The sequence below is a fragment of the Chelonia mydas genome, chromosome 2 (assembly GCF_015237465.2).
Source record: "Chelonia mydas isolate rCheMyd1 chromosome 2, rCheMyd1.pri.v2, whole genome shotgun sequence".
NCBI lineage: Eukaryota > Metazoa > Chordata > Testudines > Cheloniidae > Chelonia > Chelonia mydas.
The window spans coordinates 127544358-127566017 of record NC_057850.1 but is presented as its reverse complement, the minus strand read 5'-3'; the positions used below and the strand labels follow the sequence as shown (position 1 = coordinate 127566017).

At 38.8% G+C, this 21660-nt stretch overlaps 1 protein-coding gene across 3 annotated transcripts in view; it reads right to left on the bottom strand.

Annotated features, from left to right (window-relative positions):
- Nucleotides 1-508: 508 nt before the first annotated feature.
- The window catches only part of CDH12 (cadherin 12), a 534988-nt gene continuing 513836 nt past the window's right edge, over nt 509-21660 (bottom strand). For all 3 annotated transcript variants that reach the window (XM_043540228.1, XM_043540229.1, XM_037893301.2), the window contains 5 exons: nt 19868-20004; nt 12228-12349; nt 8695-8812; nt 5020-5271; nt 509-1972 (listed from right to left, as the gene is read on the bottom strand). In XM_043540228.1, the coding sequence (XP_043396163.1) occupies nt 1473-1972; nt 5020-5271; nt 8695-8812; nt 12228-12349; nt 19868-20004 (1129 nt within the window). In that variant the 3' untranslated portion in view covers nt 509-1472. The remainder of the gene's footprint in view (nt 1973-5019; nt 5272-8694; nt 8813-12227; nt 12350-19867; nt 20005-21660) is intronic.

The window sequence follows — 21660 nt, the reverse complement described above, 5'->3', positions numbered from 1 at the left end:
ATCATCCAGGCCAGTCAGTATCAAAATGGTCAATACTTGCATGGATTGGTTGGTTGGTTGTTTTTTGAAAGTGTAAGAAAAAATGCAATAAAAAAATCAGATGGAAAAAAAATGTCAAAAATGTAATACAAGGAAATGCCAGCTGGAGCTTCCAGTTTCTTGAACTTTGTTTATGTCACAATAAATCTTCAGTGGAATGATGTCTGGGTACCACATGATTTGAAATGATATCCACACTTCTAAGTATATGAGTATGTATATATAACATTTTACATGTATAATTTAATCTGACGCTGAATATTTTCTTGAAGACTACTGTAGGCTTAATTTTCAGAGTGCTCTAAGACATTTGAAACATCTGACGCCATAGTGGCACTGATACCAAAGTATGACATATCCTGAATTTTAGAGTATGACCAGTTGCGCAGGTTCCAGCAGGAGTTTAACATATATGTCCTCTCTGTCACGTATGTCTACAATATTGACAGAATGACAAACTAATTTCAAAGAAAAGCAATGTGAGGTCCTTTATATATATTTCATTATTCATACTTACAATGAAAAAAACCCAACACTGATACTAAAAAATACATTAGCCCTCTAAAAACCACCACTGATGTACCAATAACTTGTCTGTACATGATGAGTGGGAGTCAAGGGAAGTTTCCTTCCTATAAAAGAATAGATGTTTTTATAATTTTCTCTTTCATCCTGGAAAAAGTGTAACTGATTATTTTTTTTAAATATTCCTTTGTGTATGGAAGATCAGTGTGTGTATGTTTTTAATTTTGGGCTTTACATCTTGAAATTGAGTAATAGCACTTTTTATTCAATTTGTCAGTGAAATGTGGACAGAAGAAATGTGATATCTTGGCATACAATTATCATTATTATTATTATTCCTTAAAATAAAATAAAATAAAAATCCAAAACAATACCCCTTGAGTTTTAGTCACTGGATATATTCCAGAAAGTTATCTTCATTTTTGTTTTATAAGAACTAGAAGTCAGCATGTTGCTATTGCTTCTTGACATAAAGATAACGTCCTTTATGTCCAGTTTACAGCTCAGTTCTGTAACACCATCATAGCAGAGTCTTTACCACTTTAAATGATAAAAGTTTCAATAGGCACTTTAGTGGAATTAAGAAAAATCTACCACTCTTCCACCGTGATGCCAGAAAGCTAGCTTCTGTCTAAGTTGTCATATCAGTACATTGTAGCTAATAGGCCTGAGCTTGTCTCAGTGTTATTCCCAAGTAACAAAAAACAACAACAAAAAAGTATATCTTACAGGGTTTATCCTTCCTTTGCAGACCAAATCAAAACTGACAGTATGATAAATATAGTAACTTGCTGGAAAGAGGTGCTGTCTTTGATAATCAAAGGAATCTTGTCCTATAAAGCTTGGGTTTTATTTTTAATTTGTTGTTGTTCTAGTTTTCTTATTCTTGCCTTTTGGGTTTCCCTCCCTTAAGTGACTTTATCAGTGTTATGATTTTCTTCCTCTCCGAACATCTCTGCCAAGACTTTAAAGCGGGGTCCCCAGTCACTCAGGTAATCATAATCCTGGTCTGCCTCTGTAGTAAGTGAATCTATAGAGCTGAGAGACTCTGCTACAGATCCATTTCCTTCATAGGCGTAGGTTGCCAGTGAATCATAAGGGGGTGCAGTGGGATCCACATCGTTTTCCTGCAGCCTTTGATTAATGAAATCTCTTATGTCTGTGTTGTCTTCCACTGGTGGTCTCTGACGTGGTAAACATAGAGTGTCCGGTTTTATATCCCTGCGTATTTTGTTATCTTCAATCACTTTTGGATTCCTCAGGGCACCAATGTCGAAAGCCTGGGTGTCTTCCTCCCCACCTCCTTCATCATCATAATGGATGACATTGTCTCTGATGTCTTCTTTAGAGGTCATCAGGGTGTCTTTTTTCTTCTGCCTTCGCAGTGCTACGTACAGCACAACAATGACTGGAACAAGGGAAGAATTGTAAATTAAGACAAGTATGGAAATACCTTGGCTGTCTGCAGACACACTAATATATCCTTCTATGATAGCTAAGGGCAATCAAAAGGATCTTTTCTTTAGAAGACATGTTCCTGCTACCTTTTTTTTTTTAAAAAACAGTGCTGTAACCAGTAAGATAATATTTGCGGCTTGATGCACCTAACTGCCATCATGCTAGCTATGCACTGAATAATAAATAAGCCCCAAAGGGCTTGCCTTTACTAGTAAATAGAGCCATGTAGGAATCAAATTTTTTTGTTTTGAGGGTAGTTTCACAATGTGAAAATTTCTTCCATTCTAGAATGGCTGGAAGAAACATTGAACAATGTTTAACATTGAAAAATGTTAAAATTTCCTGCAAGCTGAAATTGTGTGTGTGTGGGGGGGGGGGGGGGGGGGGGGTCATTTTGGATTGATCAAAACTTTTCATTCAAATTTTGCCTTTTTTATTTCATATTGTATTTTATAAAACACATTTTAAAATAACAAACAAAAATAATTTTGAAACAGAAAACCAATGTTCTGAATCAAAGAGGTCACAATGTTCCTTATCACTTTTTTTTCCCTCCAGTTTGGAAATTAATTTTCATCAATGGTGACATATTTCTGCTATATGTTTTGCTTTTTAAACAAACCAGCACATTCTGTTGGAAAAATAATTCATAATAATATTCCTGACAATGTCAAATAGAAAATTACATTTGAACATGACCTTGAGAAGTTACACTAACTGACATAATGCTGACAGTGACTTTGCAGTCAGGGACAAATCATGTCAATATGGTATCGATTAGTTGGGGTTAAACCCTGGTCCTAATAATTTACCCAGGAACCAGTGACACAGTACTGAACATGACTTCTCCCGGTCTATACTGACTGCAGGATCATGGCCAATAATATTGTGTTAATTAACATGGCTCTTCAAGGTGGTGTTCTAACTCAGTGTAACTTTCTAGTGAAAATGAACCTTTAGGGTACAGCAGGCTGACTTTTGAAATATCTGATTTTAAAATCTCTGTATCAGGTAGGTTTCTTAGATAACAATTATGGGGGAGGCTTCTAAGTTACAAGTACAACAATAAGTAGTAGAAAGTGGGTTTGAGAGATAGAAGATCACCCTAACCTACAGGGAGTACTGAAGATTGTCATTGACAAATTAATGTTCCTTGGTCAAGTGTAACATAGCACACTGTTACCACACTGAATGGAATACAGAGAACCACTAATAGACCCAAATCCTCTACTCTGTACAAAACCAAAGTAAATGGGCCTCGGAGTTCTGTGGGAATCAGTGATGGAACCGACCCCTCAGACTCCAGAGTCATGTAGCAGCTGTTGCTATAGCCCACGCTCTTCAGTAATTTACACAGTTGCTGTGTCACATCATAGAATCATAGACATGCAAGACTGGAGGGGACCTTGATAGGTCATCTGTCTAGTGTTTCTCAATCTTGTTGGGCTCAGGACCCATTTGTAAAAGTTTACAACCTGTCTCAACCCAGTAAATAGTCTGAGGGTGGAGGCCCTGGGGTGGTTTTGGTCAGGACCCATGCCCCACAGGGGACGAGATCTGTCAGGCACTCACCCCTCAGTGGCAGCTCCTGCAGCTCTGTACTGTGGGGTTTGTTGGGCTTGGCTCTCCTCTCTGGTCATTGCAACCTCTAGGGTTGAAGCATCACTCAGGTTTGGCCCATCCCCCTGACTGGGCTAAATTTTTGTGAGTGAAGTTGTTACAGGCTCATTGGGCTGCAGTGCCACCCACTCTCTCACATTTGGCCTACCCACACTCCCATCATCAGGGCAGCCCATCCAGCCCCGTGTGACAGGAACCATTAGAGCTGCCATGCGACCCTTTGAAACAGTCTTACAACCCAATTTGAGGTCCCAACCTTGGGGTTGAGAAACCCCGACCTGACCAGTCCCCTGCTCTGAGGCAGGACTATTAGTAGTAGTCGTATCTAGAACCTTGGTTTTCAATCTGTGGTCCCCAGATCCTTGGGAGTCCACAGACCATGTCTAAGATTTCAAAGGGGGTCCACACCTCCATTTGAAATTTTTTAGGGTTTGCAAATGAAAAATTATTGTAAATCAGTGATCTAGGCCATTCCTGGCAGGTTTTTGCCTAACCTGTTCTTAAAAACCTCCAAGGACAGAGATTCCACAATCTCCCTAGGTAATTTGTCCCAGTCCATAACTATCTTATATGCAGGGATTGAGTGTGTTCATTTGTGTGTCCTCCACCAGTAGTTCTGTGTAAGGAGCACAGATCTGGTCTGAAAAGCTTGGTTCAGGGCATTTAACACCTTGAAGTGCTATTTTAGGCATAGGCTAACACCTATCAGAATCTGAGTTACCTAGTCTACTGTGTAAGCAATAAAGCAGGTTTGATTACACTACTAGTGTAGTGGGGCTTTATTCTGGGGAAGATTGGCAGCCCATGCTACTGCCTATGACACTGTATAAGTAAGACCTCATGTAAAGAGCTCTTGTGCTCAAACAGCAATGTCATGCTATGGAATCCATTTCTGTACAAATGTTGTATTATTTTTCAATGGTCCAGTCAGCCACAGGCTACATTATAATTATGTCTTCCTGTCTCATTTCTTCATTCTTCTTACTTAATCCCTCATAATAATTGAAGAAAGGTCCTTACCAGGTAGCTGCTGGTGCGGATTTAGTAATTTTATATATATATATGGAAATCAGTTCCTCATGAAAGGTATTTAATCAACACTGTTTCAGAGCAAAATTTGCATTTCAAACCAAACTGTAAGATATTTTTCCCCACTCCATAAGAAATATGTAGTAGTTAGCAGATTGCATGCTCGGATTCAAATTAATGGTCAGTGCTTTGGGATATTTTTCTACAAAGGTAGAAGCATAAAAGTTCTCTTTGTAAACAGCTGTACATTTTCAATGGCCTTTGTTAAACAATAAATGGAATTATGGTGACTCAAATTAATTCACAAGTAGAATCAGAGACATACTTTGTTACAGGATGAAAACTAACCTAGAAGTATAACAATACACAGCAATATTGCGATCAAAGCCCCTGTGCTGAGTCCAACTGGTAGGAAGATTGCTTCAACATTGCAGGATAGAATGGTACCGTCGGAATCGCATCTACAAACGTGGATAGTCATTGTGTTTGTGCTGCTCTGTACAGGATAGCTGCTGTCTTCTATCACAACTGGGAGGAAATACAAGTCTTGCTGCCTACGGCTGTAGCCACTTCTCCTGGTTTCAATTCCAGCTGTGTTGTCTGCAAAACATGACAGTCCTCATAGGATTGTTTCTATGGTGCTTCACTTAACATTTAAAAGTTTGTATTTTGTTGAACAGCAGAAAGATAATCTGGCTTCCTGAATCAGTAGATTATATATACTCTGTAAATCCCTTGGTTCATTATTACTGAAGCTGTCAAATTCAAATCAGATGCAGCCAAGGTTTTTTTTTCAAGGCAACAACTAGTCTTTGTTGTTTGTATTCATTTATCCTGCTGAGCTTGACAGCTAACATTTCAAAGCACAAATGAAAAAGAATATATATTTCCTTCCCCCCCCCGTTACAGGTATTCCATTAGCAGGGGATTTCAATCTTTCCTTTCCTTTTCTTGCCATGGAATTTGGATCAGGTCCCCATTATGAATGTGTCTCACTTTAACCCTTTGGATTTGCCAATGAGGCAGCTGGAGGAAGCACAATAGCCCCTCGACTTCTCCACCCCACTGAAAACAGACAATTAAAAAAAAAATTACAGGAATCAACTGAGCCCTTCTTGCCGTTAGTACATTTGCCACTAATCAGTGCCGAAACTGCACAGAGCTCCCGGGAGCTGAGTTTTGCCACTTCTTCCCAGCAGAAGCTGACTTACCACGGCTTTACGTGAATCAAACAAACTTGAGTAGAAAGGCAATGATGTGAAGATTAAAAGGATTAAATAGAGGCGAAAGGAAAAGCATGATTGGAAAGCAATTTACTATCAGGTCTGATTGGGGATAGCCTGCAGTGCTTATTCCCCTTTACCATCTCTCCCATGTGAATTACTGTCTAGTTCAGATCATTAGCTGCAACATTACAAGAGTTCACTTACTGGATGTTTTTTCCCTTCCCCCTTTGAATCCTGCCACTGAATATAAAGATTAAGAGCTACATCCAGCTCTCAGATACCTATGTTCAACAATCATTAAAGCTGGTAGGAGTTGAGTGCAAGTATCTATAGACCAGATTTCTTAAGCACCTAGCTACTATTCTGATTAAAGCTGGTTGAACATTTTCCAACTGAACATCCTTCTGTCAGACAATGGTGTTTCATTGAAACTGAAACTTCCCACAGGAATGTGTCAGTTTGGACAACATTTTGTGATGGGGCGGTAGGGGGCAGGAGCTTTTTTGATAAGGTTTAAAAGTTCCATTTCTGACCAGAAAAATTTGATTTCTTTAGTATCAACATGACAATCCATTAAGAAAATAATTTTATGTTGTATAGTAATGTCAAAATTGAAAAAAAAAAAAAAACTCAATAGTCCCAAAATACTTCCCGCCTCCCCTCAAAAAAAAATCTTCATGGGTAATTTTTGAAGTTTGTTTTTTTTTTCTAAATCAGAAGGAAGACAAAGAATATAAAAATTCTGGAATTTACCACAAAACAGAAACTGTGGTTCCCACACAGATCGAATTCTGATGAGGTGCCTTACAGCTGGTCTGCACTTAAAAATGCCACAGCTGCACCGCAGCAGTTGCGCTGCTGTAGCACTTCTGTGTAGAAACTACATACCCTGATGGGAGGGATTCTCCTGTCAGTGTAGGTGAGTGATAGCTAGGTCAACGGAAGAATTCTTACATTGACTTAGCGCTGTCTACAAGGGGACTTAAGTTGGCTCAACTATGTTGCTCAGAGGGTGTGGATTTTTCACACCCCTGACTAACGTCGTTAAACCAAATAATTTTTTAATTGCAGACCAGGCCTTGTAAGAACAATAACAGACAGGTAGGATTTGGTCCTAAATTCAAATACCAATAGTTATGGGAAATTAGCATTAAAATGGGCCTAAAAAGGCTCTTTGGATGCATATGTATGCCTCTGGCACAGTGTTGACTATTCTAGTAACTTTTATTTTACTGTGAGTCCTGCAGTGCTTGGTGGGTTTTTGTTTGTTTTTTTTTTTCCTTTCTTTTAAACCCAAACTCCTGGAATCAGGAGAATCCCAGCTTTCATTTAAAAATGTTTTAAAACCTCATAGTTGCAGAGAGAAGCTTAAAAACATGAAGTTACTTAAAATATTGGTTTTTTGTTTCTTTTAAAGCCTCATGATTTTATGCCATTTGTGATTTTGGGGAGCCTTAACTCCTAAGGTTTGAATGGTTGGGGCTGGCAAAACTGCTGCCATTGCAGTTGCTAGGAGCAGTACACGTCTTTAAGAGCAGAATCTGGTAGACTACTTTGGTGTGGTTTTTCCTCAGCCTCTGGTCCCCCTGATTTCTTTCCCCTGCCCCCCAAAGGAGAAAATCAATGTTATGAAACAAACTCTTTCATGCTTCCTTTCCCTTCTGTGCCTTCCTTCTTCATGTCACGGCTGAACTTGAGGTAGAACTGGATGCAGTTTTTTTCATGACAAAGTGCGGATTTCTGAAAGCAAAGCTTCTTGTGGGAATGTAACAGTATTAATGAAATAGGTTTCTCAAACCCAGGATGGAATTTCTGGAGAGAGAGAGAGAGAGAGAGAGAGAGCCATCCCAGAACAGCCAATAGCCCAGTGGTAAAGGCACTCACCTGGGATGTGAGAGACACTGATTCAGGCTATTTTGGGGTACCTCCCTCTTTTTTTTTTTTTTTTTTTGTATGGAAAAAAATTGAAAGGTCTCAGTTTTGTCATGATGTACAATGGGAAAAATTCTGACATCTTGAAAAAATGTTCAGGGCAGTAAATAGAGCTGGTAAATAGAATAAATTAACTTGAGGTATTCCTCCTACATTCTACTTCACCTCATTCCTTCAACCCCCTACCTTCCTATTTCTGGGTTTCTCTCACTCTATCATTAGCTTCTTATTTTTCACCTTCTATCAGCAAAAAGGACTCAGTGGCCGACTGTGTAGGGGAAACAGTGAACGTGATTGTGTAACAAGTGCTATCAAATGCACTAAGTAAATTAAATGAAAAAAGAAGAAATGTGAAAATCTTTGTGTAAAACTTCACTGTGCCTGAGTCATTAATCATAATGCACTCACAAAAATGGGCTATTGCATGTAAACGCTGATGCTGTGTAGTTCTCTTTGGCTTTGACAACAAAATACAAACCCTGGTACGGATTAGTTGGCCCTTTTTTGATTCATTCATTGTTCATGAACAATTAAGGCAATAGATTATGTAAATATAAAACTGTCAGGGATTATTTACATACTGTATTACATTTAAGTATTCAATAATATTAAAATATTCCGTTTACAAAATATGTAAATTATTTACACAGATTAACAAATTTTAAGGCCTAAAGGGACTATTAGATCATCTAGTCTGACCTCCTGTATACCACAGATCCTTACATTTCACCCAGTCACCTCATTGAGCTCAGTAGCTCATATTTGGCTAAAGTATATCTTCTGGAAAGGCACCCAGTCTTGATCTGAAGTCATCAAGAGCTGATGTATCCACCACTTCCCTTGGTAAAGTGAGTAAACAACTTACTCCTGTAGTCTTGGACTGTGAAATTTGGTTTGGTGGACGCCTCAGGTGACAGTCTAAAGGAAAACCTTTGCCCAGCAGGGGACAAATCTTTGTCCGCAGCACTGACAGTCTGAATTACCTGAAATGAGATTGAAATAGAATTTGAGGTCAGTTCACCCTTTTAAAAGAAACAGCTTTGCAAGAACCTTAATGTAGTCATCAAATGAAACAACAGAAATGGACATTTAAGCAATAAGACACGACAGAGTCTGTTTCCTGCTGGAATAAAGTGCCATTCCTCTGTGTTGTAAAGTAAGAGGATGAACGCAGAATGCCACATTCTCTTGTGTAGTGGTGTATCCAAGCAACTCACACTGTGAACTGTCTGAATGAGATTATAAAATTATCCCATGAAAATAATAATGGAAACAAATAAATATTTTGTAACTTGTACATAAAAAAGCATAGTGACGGTCACAGGAGAGATATAGATATTCTCTTGCCAAGTAGTAATACCATACTATATAGTTCACATTAAGGAAAAAACGTGATAATTAGGATGAAATAAATAAGAATTTAAAAATAGAGACAGGTTTAAATCAAAACTCCAGATCTAAATGCCTTTCACAAACTCTGTGGAACTTTGGCTCCCCATAGGCTCTTGCTATAATTGGTTTAGAGGGAATGGCCAAGAGTCTGTCTCAGAAGACCTCTTTTGTATACAAATGGAGAAAGGGAAGCATCAGAGCAAAAGCGCAGTGCGAAAGCCAGAGATGCAATAGTTTGGGAGTACGTGTGGGACTCTGACTTTATCTACACGTACATCTTGCACTGTTTTTAAAGCTGATTTAGTAAAACTGGTACAAACCCCTTTGTGGATGCTCTTAAGTCAGTTTGCACCAGCTTCGTTGATTACCAACTTAATACCAAACTTATGTAAAATGCTTTTTATCAGCAGCTTTCATAGCTCTTTACAAAGGAGGTTAGTACCATGTTCCCATTTTAAACATGGGGAAATTGGGGCACGGACAGGTGACATGACCTGCCCAAGGTCACAAAGGAGGCCAGTGGAAAGAGCCAAGACTAGAACCTAGGTCTCCTGAGTCCCTGGTCCAGTGCTTTATCCACTAAGCTCCATAAAAGCATCATGTACACTGATGTATGTATGCCATTATAGGGGATTCCATTGGTTTTAAAAAAGAAAACTCTTTAGTGAAAGAACTACAATTGTCATATGTAGACACTGTCTTAATATTGGTACCTGTTCAAGCTTTGCAATGCTCACCTGAACCAAAATTTGTAAGATTTTCCCATCCCTAGTATCACTGATTAGATAACACACTGATAGGTGCTTTATAAATATCATATATTAATTATACCAGTAAAATAAGACAGATTAGTAGACAGAGGTACATGCAGACCATAGATGCACACTGATTACTACAGCACCTCACTGAAACTGGTTGATACACAATACTCCTTTAGTGGTAAATTTTGAGCCCTCCCAGCTTTCCTCCCAAAATAAAAACAAATGGCCTGGCACTGAAGTTGAGATGAAGTACAACGACTGAAAAACTGCCACCACCTAAATATAGATGTGGGTTAGCTCCCTGCCTTCTCAATGGAGCCAACAATTTTTTGTCAATCAATTTTTATATATTCATGTGTTTTGAAATCGCAGACAAAACTGTCACTTAAAAAAATGAGTATGATGGTTACATAGACAGGTGTGTTTTGCTTTTCATTTGTCACTGATTATAGAGCAGGCAAAATCATTCTAATTCTATAGCTGATAACCAATGTTCCCTCTAATTTTTTCCACCCATGTGCAGAATTAATTTTGTTATGTGCATCAGTATGGAGGTAATGTGCGGATGTGCGCCACCAGTAGAAACAAAAAACCTAGATACAATATATTTTTTTTTAAAAGTTAACATAGGGATAATTACTCCAGCCAGGACAGGTTAGGCATTTTTGAAGTCACTACTCAAAGAATTAAATTTAAGCATAAGAGAGAAATCAAAATTATGAAATGCGTAGACCAGCCAAAAAAATAAAATAGCACTTTGAAAGAATAAAATTACAGAGACTATATGACAGGTTTCAGAGTAGCAGCCGTGTTAGTCTGTATCTGCAAAAAGAAAAGGAGAACTTGTGGCACCTTAGAGACTAACATTTATTTGAGCATGAGCTTTTGTGAGCTACAGCTATATGTGCATTGCAGGAAGTATCAAGAAGTAACAACAAGTTATAATAATACAAGTATGTGTTGGGAGGTGAGTGTGAAAGTGTGTGTGTGTGAGATAGAGAGAGACACACACACACATACCTCTCTCCCCTCCGCAGCCCCCAGGCTGCGGGAGAGGAGTCTCTCCCTGGCCGCCACAGCCCCAGGACTGGAGCTGGGGGAGAGAGGTGTCTCTCCTGTCCCAGGCACAGCCCCGGCCAGGTCTGGGGAGAGCGCCGTGTCTCCCATCCCTGTCGCAGCCCCGGCTGGAACTGGGGCTGCACGAGAGAGGCATCTCTCCCTCCCCCTAGCCCAGCATGCCCCAAGCTCATCCAAACCCCCATCACCTCACCCCACTGCCCCCACCCTCCACATTCTTCTTGCTCACCTGTGTGTGTGCCTGCGTGGCTGGTTTGCAGCCCTTGATAGGCTCATGTGTGGTCACAAAGGCGCACACCTTAGAGGGAACACAGCTGATAACTGAAGTAATCAAACTGTTAAAGCTGCAAGCCCCGTTTCCTTGAGGCAAAATTTTGATACAGTACAAAAGATGTTATGGCCTAGGGTTTTGCAGACCTTTGACCATTCAGCACTTAAACAGGATCACATAGCAAAGAATTGTGGACCAAATTCTGATGCTTCAGTCAGTTGAGAAACATCTTACCCTGCGTATTCTACTATTGACTTAAATGGATCACTTGTGGAGTAAGGTGCTGTTCAGCTGTGTGAGGGTATCACAATCGGATCCTGAGTGTAATGTATATATTTCAGCCTGCTGATTTGGGGTGAAAATATCTCTGCTTTGTTGAGACTTCTTCCCAGGGAAGGAACATATGGATAAAGACACCTGACCAAGTATCATCTAATTGTTTCCTTGAGCCCACCCCCTCTGTTTTATTTATCTGTTGTCTATAGTCTTATGCTTAACCCTAAGCTCCTTGGTGTAGGAATTGTCTCTGTTATATGCTTGTACAGTGCCTACAATGGGGCACTGGCCCCTAGGTGCTACCATACAGCAAATAAATAGTACCAGTAACAGAAAATGTGATGGGCAATAATAAGAATTTTCAAAGGCCATTGCTTGTTTTCATTGGGAACACATAGTATCAGCTTGTAATCCTTTTGAAAATTAGCTATCAACGCTTTCTAGGGGATTTGGATGCTGAATCTTTGGTGCTTAAATCCCTTATGCAGCTTTGAAAAATCTCATCCACAATTTTTTTATTTTAAGTGTGTCCCATGAACAATACATTTTTGTTTTTCAAAACTGGCTTTTACTTTTATAAAATAATAATAACGTTAAAAGGAAACCAAAATATCAAAATACCTGTCCTGGTTTTGCGTTTTCACATACAGATGTCTCATATGGCACTGAAATTTCTGGAGGAAATTCGTTGACATCTAAGACATTTATTATAACATTGACCTTGCTGGTTAGTAATGGATTACCTATTAAAAAAAATTGACAGGAAAAATTAGGAAATACTATTTCTGTATGTCCCCCACAACAACGCTCATTATCTTCCAGATACACAGCTTTTACACTCGTGCAACTCCTTGTCTTCAATGCACTTAGTTTTCATTCTCACCAGTGTGAGTTCAGACTCGATTCAAGGGCTTTATTGTTTTGGGCCCGATCCTGATTACCTTATTTACACTGAGTAGTATCTTCCTATTCATGGAGTAAGGTAACTACTCAATACAAGTAAGGGTATCTGAAATTGACCCTTCAGATGGAAATTATAAGTGCATACTTTTCTTAGATCACTTTAAAAGAATTCTCCTGCTAATCCTTTCCCATGATTTAAAACCGTATTCATTTTTTCTAATGATGAAACATAAAAAATCCATAAACTTAATACTTACAATCTGCTATACATCTTCAAGATGCTGTACAAATGGTAATTAATTAGGAAAGTAAATAGATACACGCATAGTATGGATGGGGAATATGAGTGAGAAGGGTTCAGTGACTTGTCAAAAAGCTACAGAGTGAGCCCATGATAGAGTCAGTCGTGGAACTCAGGTGTCTCTGGATTATAACATTGGTTAGTCCACTAAACTATGCTGCAACAATTATCCATTTTCTGTACAGGTAACACATACATATGTGCACAAAATAAATGTTTAAAAAGAGTATGCATCATGTTAATAGGCAAGGACCTTCCAGCTCTCCCAAATTGCTGTGTTCTAGAGATATTACTGGTATGTTGTTTATAGAATTATGTGCAAATTCAGCAGGAACAATTCCACTATGCAAAATTCTCCACATTACACTGGGCTAACCCTAGGGATTCAAAAGCAATTGTGTTAGAAAATCAAAGGATAATTTCATCCCTCAGGATTGAAAATATGCAGGCTTCTATGCAGTTGTAGTTAACCATAAAAAAAAAAAAAAAGTTTATGAGCTGTGAGTCATGCCTGGCAGAGCCACAACAATGTGGGATAAGAAATATAAGAACTGTCCTAAGCCTTCATCCATTTTTAGAACCAAGTTTACACGGAACCTTTCAGAAGTGCTGAATTGTTTGGATTACTTGCTTATTTTATATTTTTTGCACAAGCCACTGCAAGCCTGGGATCTGTGACCAGCACAGCCAACAGTGGGGGTGGAGAATATAATAATTTGCTGTGTGTATAGGCTAGCAATATACAAGTCCCCACCTCCAGACCAACATAGAAGCATGGTGGGAATTATACCTCTGAGAGGCACAATTTTTTTCCTGTCCAGTGGCACATCTGGATGCTACCTCTTACAAAGCCACAATCTAGACTTGAATGATTTCCAAATCAAATTTGTTAAGTTGCAAAACCAAGCAACAAAAGAATATAAACTGTGTTATTTCTTCTTGTGAATCAACACTAATACAAATATTTTGCAAGTCAAATTCTGTTCCTTTGCAACCCCATTTCCTTCACATTCATCCTCAGCTACACCTGTGCAACCTCGCTGAAGCCAAATGGGTTTAACAGAGGACAGAATTTGGCCCTGTAGTTGGAAATTAAGTGACAGTTCTGTTGATAGACAATCTAAAATAAATTCTACACCGCTCTCTCAAGGTTGAATTGTCTCTGTAGTTCTAAAAAAGTAAAAATGTAGCAAAAGTTTATTTTAGTCACTAAAGAAAGTAACAGCGATTCTGAATACACAGCAGCAAAGAGTCCTGTGGCACCTTATAGACTAACAGATGTATTGGAGCATAAGCTTTCATGGGTGAATACCCACTTCATCGGATGCATGTAGTGGAAATTTCCAGAGGCAGGTATAAATATGCAAGCAAGAATCAGGCTAGGGATAATGAGGTTAGTTCAATCAGGCAGGATGATGCCCTCTTCTAGCAGTTGAGGTGTGAACACCAAGGGAGGAGAAACTACTTTTGTAGTTGGCTAGCCATTCACAGTCTTTGTTTAATCCTGAGCTGATGGTGTCAAATTTGCAAATGAACTGAAGCTCAGCAGTTTCTCTTTGAAGTCTGGTCCTGAAGTTTTTTTGCTGCAGGATGGCTACCTTTAAATCTGCTAGTGTGTGTCCAGGGAGGCTGAAGTGTTCTCCTACAGGTTTTTGTATATTGCCATTCCTAATATCTGAATATTATCCATTTATCCTTTTACGTAGGGACTGTCCAGTTTGGCCGATGTACATAGCAGAGGGGCATTGCTGGCAGATGATGGCGTACATTACATTGGTGGACATGCAGGTGAATGAACCGGTGACAGTGGTCAAGTAAGGAGGTGTTGTTTTCACAGCTTCACTTTCAACAGCACCTCATTTTAAAAATCTTGCCCATGCAGCAGTCCTCTCTGGAAGGAAAATTGTATATTCATACAGAATAACTCAGTCATACATGATTCTTTGAGTCTATTATTAGTTCATTTTAGGGAAAACAATGAAGATCATTCTGGATTGTATTAGCAGGAGTGTTATAAGCAAGACATGAGAAGTAATTCTTCTGCTCTGTTCCACACTGATTAGGCCTCAACTGGAGTATTGTGTCCAGTTCTGGGAGCTACTTTTCAGGAAGGATGTGGAGAAATTGGAGAGAGTCCAGGGAAGAGCGACAAAAATGATTAAAGGTCTAGAAAACATGACCTATGAGGGAAGATTGAAAAAATTGGGTTTCTTTAGTGTGGAAGAGAGAAGACCGGGGAGGGACATAACAGTTTTCAAGTACGTAAAAGGTTGTTACAAGAAGGAGAGAGAAAATTTGTTTTTTCTTAACCTCTGAGAATAGGACAAGAAGCAATGGGCTTAAATTGCAGCAAGGGAGGTTTAGGTTGGATATTAGGAATAAGTTCCTGTAAGGGTGGTTAAGCACTGGAATAAATTGCCTAGGGAGGTTGTGGAATCTCCATCATTGGATATTTTTAAGAGCAAGTTAAACAAACACCTATCAGGAATGATCTAGATAATACTTAGTCCTGCCATGAGTACAGTGGACTGGACTCGATGACCTCTCAAGGTTCCTTCCAGTTCTATGATTCTATGAAAGATAGCTGCAGAAGAAGTTCTGAACCTAAATTGTAGATGAAGATGACAGTATGAGGGCTCAGTCATCACTATCAGTTCCTTTGTATCATTAAAAAATATAATAAAATACTTTGCTAATAATACATTAGTTGTGAATGATGTATGTTCTTGCAAATGTCTTGTAAATGGAAGCAGCTGACTAGTTAAATTGTTTAAAATCTTGGTAGTTCCTATTAAAGTAGTAATCTCTCTATATATCATATTGATTTGAATTTTCTTTTGGAAGTGTTTCATATGAAAGCTTATTTTCATTTTGTTTTCAGCTTCTGCAGCACAGTGTAGAAATTACAGGAGGGAAATTTTTAAAAAAGAAAAGTTAAGAAGGGATTCAAGTGACTGCCATAAAAATCAATGGGAGTGGTTTGGTTGTGGTTTTTTTATTAATTCCTGTGCACCACTTTGAAAACATACCCGTTTTGGCCTGTCACTGATAATCATGAAAGATAATAGAAGGGGCCAGATTCCTCTATCTTTACTCATGTAGGCTAATACCTTACAATAGCGCTGCCTCAACCTAGCTCTAATCATAAGAATAATAGTGGGGCTACCAGACTTTGTTACTATGAACAATAATAATAAATAGAAATTTCTCTAGAATTTTCTCTTGCTCTGGTCTTTCAATCTATTTCCTTTTAAAAATTATAACCTGAGGTGTTCTTGTGCTAATAATAGAATTATATGAGTCATAGACAGCATTATCAGCTTGTAAGGAAAGTCTGCATTATTCATCCATATCTGCATTTGGGTTTATATATTGCCTGCCACTATCTTTAGCAATTTGAGTTGCATTGTACTTGTGCTATTACTAGAAAGTAACTTGATCTCTTGAGGCCTACAAATCACTCCTAGTCAAGCTTAGTTGCGGTGGAAGAAAGGTAAGATAAGCATCATCACTGATTTTAAATACAGCCCTTCTTGAAGCCACAGATGCGCAATGGAAAACAATAAGGACTGTGTCCCAGGGATGAGACAGGCGTAGTTGATCCACAGAAACTTGTCCATGACTTGACATTATTTTCCATGCAAAGTAGCATGGTGGCAAAGCTCTTTGAGCTGCTGGGGGCTAAGATGGTGGGCAGTATTTAAGTGGTAAACATAAGAAGCACATCACTTAGTCAATTGAAAAAAGGCCTTAGGAGCCAGCCAGAAGTGGGATTTTCTCTAAATTGAGGGGAACAATCTTAATATTTGTTTTCGTTCATTTCACAAATGTAGATTATTGTACGAGAGGAGAAAACTCTAGACAGCAAAGTATTAACTTTTGTGATCCATTGTGCCTATGCTGATTTGGGGACCTAAATATAAGTGATGTGACATTTTCTGAAGAATTGAGCACAATCAAATCCCAATGAAGTCAGTAGGAACTGCAGGTGCTTGGACAATGGTGGTACAAACCCCTGGATCTTGTCTATAATCTCTACTCTTGGAGCTGCACTTATTGGGTAACTATGGGTTGGAAAATTCCTAATGAAGACAAGAGAAGGATGATTTGTGCTTACGGCACTGGGTGGGGAGCTGGGACATCTGAGTTTACTTCCTGGCTATAGATCTCTTCTGTGACCTTGGGCAATTCACTTCACCTGTGACTTAGACAATAATCTGTAAAATAAAACATGTGGAGAATTGGGGCCCTAGAGGTTGCTTTTGGAAAATTCGGGCCTTTAGCTATTAAATTCATACCTTGTATACTCGAATTGTATGTATATCACTTCATAAATACACACATGGTTAGGCTTTTTTTTTTTAATAGGCTAGAACTGAGGGCTATATACAATTACTTGAATGGATGAGACAGTTAACCAAATCATTCTCCCTCATCTTGGGAGAATTAAAATTAAAATGTCGATTTTTGTATGTGCTAATTTTCAAAAGTTATTTAAATTTTGTTTTGCTGGGGAGGCTTGGAATGGGGAACATATGAGATTATTTCATCAAAATTGCAAAAGGCAATTGGAAAAAAAAGATAAGTGAACATTTTTTGCTCATGGCTACGATAATTCACAAGGAATATAAAACCTCAAGCTTCAGGACATAGGACAACCTCCAATTGACAGGGTTAAGAAAGAAACTTTCTTGATGGGCTGGTTATCCTATAATTGTCCATTATGAGGTATTTTTCACCTTCCTCTGAAGCAGCTGGTAATGGCTACTTTCAAAGACAGGACACTGGGTTAAATGGACCATTAATCTGATCAGGTGTAACCATTCCACTGTTCCTACATCAGTACTGAGTAACTGCCATAATGTTCAGTTTTAAAGCAGGAACTCGTCTAAATAATTAAATTATCTTTCTCTGTCTTTTTCAATGGTCCCCTCACTCCTTCTCCCTGACAAAGGCATTGAATATGATAAAGTATTTAAAATGTTTCCATGGCAGGGAAATTCAGAAATTTGCCCTTTTCCCCTCCTCTACTACTACTTAGCATTTCTGAAATCCCAGCATTTCCCTCTGTTACCTCTGAGTCAGACAGACCTGTATGAAGCTTTGACAGGTAATATGTCTTCAATCTCCAAAGTATCACCAATTATAGGTGTACTGTATGTATAACATTTATTTTTTATGAGATGAATAACATTTAAAGCACAAATATTAAGGTATATGGGAATATGAATTTCAAGTGTATGGGAGGTATAGGTTTACTAAGTTGGCTAATGGTCAGAATTGGGAATTTCATAATGTGGGCTACATGCAACAACTCTAACATAAGCACTATATTACTATAACTGTATTTCCCTTTATATGCCATGTTGGTACACAGATAAGTGAACCTGGTTTTTTTGGCTTGTTTTTTTTAATTACTCTGGAGTCTGGGAGAATAATAAATGGATTCACAATGAGTTTGCTAGACCAAATGCCTTATTTCAGGTCAAGTTTGCAAATCGAATATGCTCATTACTTACCAATACATCTAAATATTTAAGCTTTGCTTAAGCACAGCCTATTAAGAGACCTCCATTTCTGCAACACCATTTCTTTCAAATTATCTGAAATCAGATTACAATTCTGCTGGCCTATTTTTTCTAAGTCACTCAAGAAAATGTGCTTCCCCCCTACAAAGGTAAGGTCAGAAGTCACAGGTTTAGTGTATACACATAATGAGATGACTCCTTCAGTTTAAGTGCATGGGCACTTTATTTTATTTACTGTTCTATCTTCAGCCTTTAGGGATATTCCTCTGGCTCAGTTTGGGATAACTACAACTGAGATTTTTTTTTTCAGCTGGAGTAAGTTTTCATAATATATGTATTTCTCTCTAAAGTCCTCCCTTCTACGTTATTAGTATGTATTGTTTATTGAGTACTCATTGCTGAATAATGCATAAGGGAAAACATGGTCCCTGCCTCTGTAACTTACATTCTAAAACAGATAAATGATACAGTACTATCATAAAGTGCACCAGGTGTCCAGATCCACAGCCTATTGAAGTCAATGGGGATTGGGGATTGGCCCTGCTTTGAGCAGGGGGTTGGACTAGATGACCTCCTGAGGTCCCTTCCAACCCTGATATTCTATGATTCTATGAATGGAAAGACTTCTGTGGATCAGATGCAGATGATTGAACAACAGGTTTTTTTCCAAAGGATGAAACAAACCTAGGAGAATTAACTTTGACAGGGAAAGATGTGTGCTATACAGAAGGATGTGAATGAAGAGGGGGATGATTGCTTTATGCCCCATGAGAAGGAGGGAGTTCCCAACATGGGGGCAGACTAAAAGGAGAAACAGAGAGAAGCATGGGAGAAGACAACCAGGGGAGTGACTAGGCAGGGGGGCTTGGGCAGATTGAGAGGAGAGATGGATCAGGCAGGTGAATTCATACAGAGCCTTCCATTACTGGTATCACCTCAACCTTAACTCCATTCTAATATAGTTTTTGTTTGGGAATTAAAATAACCATTATACTCTTCCACACAAAGAGGAAAGGTATGCTTTCTCCTTGACCGTCCTCAACTCAATCTTATTACGTAAATAACAAAACAAAGAACAGGACGAAGGTCTCCATGTGAGAACACCAACTCTCTCTCTCCGGTGTAGTGCCCAAAGACAAAATGGCAGCTATCTCTGCATCAAGGAGGTACTTTTCTCCATTTAAAAGTTTAGTACACATACAAGACACAAACTACAGTAGTTACAGCACAGTTATCAATCGTTTAATCACAGTAGTCACAGTAAAATGCAGGTTCTAATATCATCCTTTAAACCCAACCACTTTCTGATAACAGAATTTCCATTGAATTCAGTGGGAACTGTGCTTACATAAGGAGTACAGGATCAAACCTGATTATATGTGAGTATTTGAATACGATACTTAGCCTTGCCAAACCGATACATGGTATGCATCTTTAAATCATTTCATTCTAATAAACATTTTATTTTTGATCATTGTATTCTGAGAGACACTACTTTAGCATCTTAATTCAATTCATGCCATACTTACTAACTTTACTTGCAATTATAGAGAAATTGTACTGTGCGGTGCTTTCTCTGTCCAGTATTTCATTAGTTGCAATGGTTCCTTCAGATCCATCTATTGTAAAGTAGCTGTCTGCATCACTCTTCCGATCTATGAAGTACCTGCATATGAAAAAAGTAGATGCAAATGTGCAATGATCATACATATATCATACTGGCAGCCAGGCTAGCTTGACATATTTTGGTTTTTTTCCCTCTCTCTCTGTAAACAATTATTTCTTTATTTCAAAGTAAAGGGCAAATGGGAAATAATGAAAGATTTAGTACTACTAAAGTTCGTATCATTTTAAGCCCTTGATACCTACAAACTTATCACATGCTACCCAGCTTCAATGACCACTGATCACTACCACAAATCACCTGAAAGTACTAGAGAGACTTGTAGGGGAAAAGAAAGAAGGGATGCGAAACAGCATCAAAAGGCTGGATTCTCTAATCAGATATTGTCACTTTGTACCATCTGGAGGCACAAAAATGCCAGAAACTGGCAGCAACTGGCCTGGAGTGAACTCCCCTGCTGGAGATGAACTCCTTGAAGGCATGAGTGTTCTGACTCCAGACTGGGTGCCTATCAGTACCCTCGTTCCTGGCTTAGTTGGCATGTCAGGGGCAGAAGGGGGTTATGTTGGGGGGAGACAGTGGTGAGAAGTGGGTGTGATATAACTCTACTGCACTACATCTATCCTCCACTGGTGTAGAGCCCATCATGGACCCTGTATCAATATATCAAATTAAAGTGGCCCATAAGCAGCCCTGACTTTTGTCAGGTCTGCGGGAATCAGGGAGCTGTAACTGTCTCCCTGTCACTTGCTTTGGGCCCTTCTGTGCCAAGCAAAGCTCTGGCACAGCAGAGAATCGAGCTCTTAGTGTTTTTGTTCTAGGAAGGACTTAATAGAAGAAGGAGATGTTCTTGTAAACAGAGCAGTTCACAGACAATCTGATAATTTGTTCCAAAACCATTTCCCTTGAATGCAAATTAATTTCTAGTCTAATTTCTCATCTGATGGTACCGTTTGCAATCATAACAGAATAATAATTTTTCCGGTGCCGTGCCCTGAGCTACTAATTCCTTTTTTCTTTTTCATTATCAGGCAACAACAGCTGCACACCTAGCTGCCATTGCTTGAATAGTAGGCAGGGTAGAATGGACACAGTCATTTGCGAAAAGTAGACAATAAGGATAAAACTGATTGTCGGTGAATTTAATAGAATGTAAATATTGGAGGACTGTGGACTTCACACATCTTGCGATTTTCATGCTCCCTCTACTCTCTTATGAACCAGTGAGAGTAAATGTAAAGTAGCATCCCATTTGCTAAGGCTCTCACTCATTGTGTGTGATTTATAGGAAGAAAATATATGTACTGTAAAGGCAAGCAGTAGAATACCAGACTTTTCCTCACTGCTGACTGAAGTGATGAGTAAAAGCGGTATTTGACATATCCCAGAGTAACCCAACTTGAGCTAAAACTCAAGAACTTCAATTGGAGAAGAGTTAAATTAAAGTTCATGACTGAGATGAAGTATTCCTTGGGGAACATTTGCTTTCATTAAAAATGCACATGGCCCTCCAAGAAAATTCTATATATAGATGAAATATATTATTGATTAGCAGCCAGCTTTGCCAGTTCTCATCTTAATTGTAAAAGCCTTGTAAATGATTAGTTAAAGGCATGGTGTATAGTTGTATACAACAGGACTGCAATGGTCTGATGTAGGCCAACCATTTTTGAAAATGTGGGTGTCAGTGTTCAAAGT